Genomic DNA, 6,155 nt, shown 5'->3' with positions numbered 1-6,155 from the left:
GCACTACACGTCTCTATATCTCAGTGTACCTATCTCAGTAATGTATCATGACTAATCGGCAAACTAGAACATACAACAGATGTCATACAATCAAATTAAACGATCAGTCTACTAGACTGCAGTGCTTTATAAGGGAAGGTGTTATACTACACAACACATTGTAAAACTCTCAGTTTACCGATCTTAGTACGGTATTATGACAAATTGGCAAACTATTGTAGAATACACAACATATGATGTACAATCAAATTAAATTATCAGTCTACTAGACTGCAGTGCTTTATAAGGGAAGGTGTTATACTACACAACACATTGCAAAACTCTTAGTTTACCCATCTTAGTACGGTATTATGACAAATTGGTAAACTATTGTAGAATACACAACATATGATATACAATCAAATTATACAATCAGTCTACTAGACTACAGTGATTTATACGGCAGGGTGTTAAACGCCCCGAAGATGATCAGCAAAATCGATTAAGCAGAATTGTTAACAAACATTTTTATCACATCAGCACTTAAGGCCCAGTATTCGTTAAATCGCAACATAATCTTCTCTAAATCCTGGTAACGTTTTACGTAACTGTTTTTTTTTATTGATATACCGTTTTTGCATTGAAAAAATAAGTTTTTCATTGAAATAATTACATGGTTTTGAAAAGAAAAGAGTTATTGAAAGGTAAGGAGTTAAAAAAATAAATATAAATAAAAATAGATATTGCTTTATAGCAATAAGCCCGCCAATGTACACACATATTGTACAAAAAAGTTCAAATAAAATAAAAAATAAATAAATATCTAGTGTAGAGTGGAGTCTTGAAATCTAGAGCTTTGAAGAAGCACTTGAATATAATGGTACGAAGTGGTTAAGCTTAATATGTAATAGTTCCATTGTATAACCTAAAGCAATAAATAACAGGAGGTGCCCTTTGACATAGATGTTCAAAGGTAAACCTTCATGCTTCAATTCTTACATATCCAATACGAAAACAAAAGCCTTACTAACCTACATAATATAAATTACACGTATGAATGATCCTTCGTCGCGAAAAGTTTCTGTTTAAAAAATCTTTGTAAAATGATGTAATTTCATTAAGTATTTTATAACATACAAAATATTGTATTTAATAAAACCTAACAACAGTCTTTACACTAGAGAGTAAGTATTATTTTAAAATTGTTTTAAATTTAGTTTTTATTTTTTATATTATTAATTGAGACCTCTAAAATACAAATTTACTTTCCAAATCTTCAAGCGTTGTGGTAACTTTATAGTGTCGGGTTGTGGTCCCGTGGATAGTGTCGCGGACTCTTGAGTCAGAGTTTCTCGGTTCGAATCCACTCTACGACAATTTGATACCTATTTCTCAGAATCAGCTGCTTAGGCTCACAGCAATAGTGTAAAATTGAAGTATTTTTGTAAAAAATAAAAACACAAATAACACAAAAAAATTAAGAATGACCCTCGTACATAATTTTGCAAAGTTGACCATATTTTTAATGTTAAAAAATTCATATTATTTTTTGACATCTCATCAAAGATGAAGAAGAATATGGAAATCTGGGCATTTACGGGGCTGACGACCGTCATAGGCTGGTTTAAGTGATCACTTTACACACGTGAAACATTCACCAATTCTACTCATTATTGACAACCACACTCCTCAAATTCTTGGAAGTTCTATATATGAACCAATTTTGAAACATTATTCTTGAATCACTAGAACTTCATTAGATACATCTATTAGTGAGATGAAAAGAAGTTTTTTATTGAGCAGAAACTCTTTTATTAGTATGTGAGGTCCGAATCCTGGATTACATTCTTCTTATATTATATACATATTCTTCTTCATCTTTGATGAGATGTCAAAAAATAATATGAAAATAACTCCTGTAATTGGAGATAATCCAGATTTTGTGAAGTATTTGGACACAGTAAAAATGCTGTGGTTAAAATTATTTTTTTTCCAGGTTCCGAAAAAACGCACCGTAGTGTCGTGTCGCAGGGGGTGACGATGAGGGGTTGGGGATGGTTTTGGAGCGCCGCGGCGCTGGCGGCGGTCCTGCTGAGTGCGGTCTCCGCGGACCCCGCGCCCCCGCCCTGGCCGCGGCGGGGCAGCCAGGACCAAGACAACGACATCACCAGTAACACCAACCTAATTGGGTGAGTTTCGTTTGGTATTTTTAATAATTGTCACGAGTGTGTAATGTAATACGACTGCGTCGCTTCCTTGTCAAAGATACAATCAAAATGTTGTTCATAAATTATCTGATCAAATTATGAGCTAATAAAATAATTAAAAGAAAATGATATTTTCTGACATTCCTCAAGTATGTGATTTTAATCCAGGATTCGGACCTCAAATACAATTGTTGTTTTGTACTACTTGTATTCACGAACACAGCTCGGCTGTCCAAACTCAAAACACAGTAAGGGACATTTTTTTTGTAGTACGTTTTTTTGTGCATTTTAGGACTAAGTACATTCTATTTAGTCCAAAAATGCAACAAAAAAAACGCACTACAAAAAAATGTCCCTTACTGTGTTTTAAATTTGGACAGCCGAACTGTCTTTTATATATTTTTTTCGTTGCGTTTTTAAAATATTCCTAATAATACGAAATCTTTAAACTAACCAATAAAAAATACTATAATTTATATTTGAAGCACTAACCTTGTGATTTTCCATTTAGTAATTAAAATTTAACTTTGTTTTAAAATCACTATAAATATTTTATTATAACTTAATTATAATGTCTACCGGTTTCGAAGCTAACCGCTTCTTTATCAAGACTTAGCTTCGAAACCGGAAGACATTATAATTAAGATATAACAAAATGTTTATAGTGATTTTAAAATAAAGTTATATTTTAATTATGAAAAAAATACTGTTTATTAAAATATGTTTTCTTAGTTAGTAATTGTCAATGCTAATAAAACATATTATAATGAACAGTTTTTTATATTGATTAATGATCCCTATATTAAAACTTTAAACATATGATAGTTTCACTCAATTTTAGATCATACCATGCAATTTACGTTCTTCATTTGCAAAATCGTCTCGTAATCCAAATAGATTATATTGAAACAGATGGTATTAGTGCTTTAACACTAATAGTTCGTGAAGAATTTTGATCGATACATTAATTTTAATTAATTAATACCTAATTGAATTACGCAATTTACACCGAATTAAATGATCTTCGATAATTGGCGTACTTAATTAGAGGATAAAACACAGAAAAAGTACAATAATAGAAAAGGCTGGTCACAATAAAACTGCTAATGTTACAGTCTGTTCACAGTTTTTTTTTTAAATTATTTATACGGCCAAATAAATAATTAGAAAAAAAACTACAGGTACAATAACTCTGAACATTTTTTAAAATTATTTATTTGGCAGTATAAATAATTTAAAAAATAAATTAAATAAACTAGAGTTAAAATAACTGTGAACAGACTATAGACATGTTTTCGATTGCCATTTTCTTAATATGTACTACAAATATTGTCAGAAAAAGTCTTTTACTAATTTATTACTAAGGCTTGTCACAATAGTTTTGAATATTTTTATTTTATTTTACTTAGTACATACCACTTTTTCTTGAAATATATTGTGACACATTTCTATGCGTTCCATATCATTATCAAACACCATACTATGTAGGTACACCGGTGTTTGGTAGTGATGCGGAATGCATCGAAATACATACATCGCTCACTCCTTTCAAGAACGTCATAAATCAAAAAGCTTGATTTTTCAGGAGAACGTTTTTAAAGTTCAAACATAAAATACAATGTATTAAAAATAAATATCAGGCCGCTTATTAAACTTTTTACTGTGCAACAGATCTTTTTAGGTAAAACCTGAATATTTTTTCTCCATTTGAAAAATATTTGGTTTACTTAAAAAAATAATTAAACAATACCTTTTCTTCAAAATGCAAAAATAACACTTTCTGCCTTGTAGCGGGTAAATATTAAGTTAAAAATATGCCTCTTTTGATGGGATATAGTACATTTTCTGGGCATTACGAAAACATGCACAACTCAAAATTGACGATTTTTTATTTATGACATTCTTGAAAGGAGTGAGCGACATGTCATAATAGATTTTAAGAAATACATTTAATGTGATATTTAGCAAATACTTTTTTAAATTAAAAAAAGACACATATTGCCATAAAGTGATGACCGAAATAATAAATAAACTTTTTTTTTTAATTATGGTATTTACCGTGCAAAAGTTAACTTTTTATTAAATACAAGATAACGTCCAATTTGTTTTGTAAACCCCCAAATTTTTTTTGATAAACGTCCAATCCGATTTGTAAGGCATCCGATGTGAAATGAAAAACCTGTATTAGAAAACAATTATAACCAACGATATTCAGACAATGGAGATGCAAGAATGAGTAACAAAATGTACCCAGTGATGTGATGCTGTATTCATTATGTTACGGTAGTAAAATTAATGTGCATAGATAATACATAGTATGCACCCAAAGCACTGAATGGTTATCGCACTAAAACATGCATTATATTATATATGCACATATGAGCCAGATGCAGGAGTCATTGTTTAGATATTCTAGTGGAGGTGTTACGTAAAAGGAAAGCTGCTTAACTCGTTTTGTTTAATTATTTTGCATATTTACGACTCGAGATGACAGATTATCATACTTATGGATGCTTGGATCGACTGTTTTTTGTGGTCATTCATTTTGAAATAGCTCTGTCTTCCTAGATGATCAATTTAAAAATACTGGCCATGGTTATTATGAAATGATTAGGTAACTTACTAACTGACTATCCATCACGCCGTTTACTGTAGTGGTAGGCAGAGCGAACAGAACGCCATAGTGTATTGAGTCATCATTACTCGATAAAATAAAATAAAAAAATAAACAAAAAATAAACTTCGATTATTTTTAGACGTAACACGAGCTTACTTGTAAAAAATTTTTCTTTTGCAGATATTACTTTATAAATCAATTATTAAAAATAAAATATATAAAAAGGGAAAATTGAGTGTCAAAAATTATTAATATTTTTAAATCATAAAAATAATTTTAAAAATATTTCCTGGGGTGGAATCAAAGTAAAATTTGAATGAATTTACTACGTTGTGTATTTTTTATTGTATTAAATCAAAGATTCTAGTCTTTTATTTGTTATAAATCTAAATTTAGTATAATTACAGATGACAAATAATAAAAAAATACGATTTTTTTTCAAAACATTACCTACATAAGTTGTATATATAACATTCCCGATGAGTAATTTCTAATTAATTTAGATATTTTATTTTTTAAATGTACAAACAAGCTTTAAAAAATAGTTGTATTATTTATAGATTTGGCATTTTATTGTGGAATGACATGATGATGATACCACTTTTGAGTTTATTAATGTCAACATGGCTGGTTTCGAGAACTACACATATTTTTATCGACCTATGAAAATATCATTTTTATTGGTTTTACCTGTGGATGAGAACATCTGTAGTTCTCGAAGCAAGTCATGTTTACATAAATTAACTCAAAAGTGGTCTTATACAAGCTTTATTTTTATAGTTAAAACACATTTGTTTATTGCAAAAGAATACATATCTCCCATTTGAGAGGCAGAATCGATATTTTGACTTAATGAAGAATTGAAGTTATAACCTAAGTTTATTCATATTCCTACGGCTCTTCAACACATAGATAGAGTGTTTCATTGATCGTAAACCACGCGAACCCACAAAATTGTTTAAATATTGACAGGACACATCACATATCGTAGGTGTACTGGAAAAAACGTTAACTCGAAAATATGCAATTTTGACTTGATAATGCATATTATAATGTTTTCAACGCTCTGTAAACTCGGCTGTCCAACTCAAAACACAGTAAGGGACATTTTTTTGTAGTACGTTTTTTTGCATTTTTGGACTAAGTAGATTCTACTTAGTCCAAAAATGCAATAAAAACGTACCACAAAAAAATGTCCCTTACTGTGTTTTAAGTTTGGACAGCCGAACTGGCAATACACTAAGTAGTTTGAAATGTCATATATTTTAAAAGTAAATTCAACGTTACGTTTAATAACGGATATTTAATTCAGGCTAAAAGCTTTAACTAACAGGGATTATTCAAAAAGGGAT

At 29.9% G+C, this 6,155-nt stretch overlaps 1 protein-coding gene across 1 annotated transcript in view; it reads left to right on the top strand.

The window, feature by feature from the left end:
- LOC148302280 (fibrillin-2-like) overlaps positions 1 to 6,155 on the top strand; it is a 121,445-nt gene that overhangs the window by 10,644 nt on the left and 104,646 nt on the right. The window contains exon 2 of the mRNA XM_088271860.1: positions 1,976 to 2,168. Within this exon, the coding sequence (XP_088127986.1) occupies positions 2,020 to 2,168 (149 nt within the window). The 5' untranslated portion in view covers positions 1,976 to 2,019. The remainder of the gene's footprint in view (positions 1 to 1,975; positions 2,169 to 6,155) is intronic.

The sequence above is a fragment of the Brachycentrus maculatus genome, unplaced genomic scaffold (genome assembly GCF_059751285.1).
Source record: "Brachycentrus maculatus isolate JH-2025_06_01 unplaced genomic scaffold, ASM5975128v1 h1tg000469l, whole genome shotgun sequence".
Taxonomy (NCBI): domain Eukaryota; kingdom Metazoa; phylum Arthropoda; class Insecta; order Trichoptera; family Brachycentridae; genus Brachycentrus; species Brachycentrus maculatus.
This window is presented reverse-complemented; position numbering and strand designations above follow the sequence as displayed.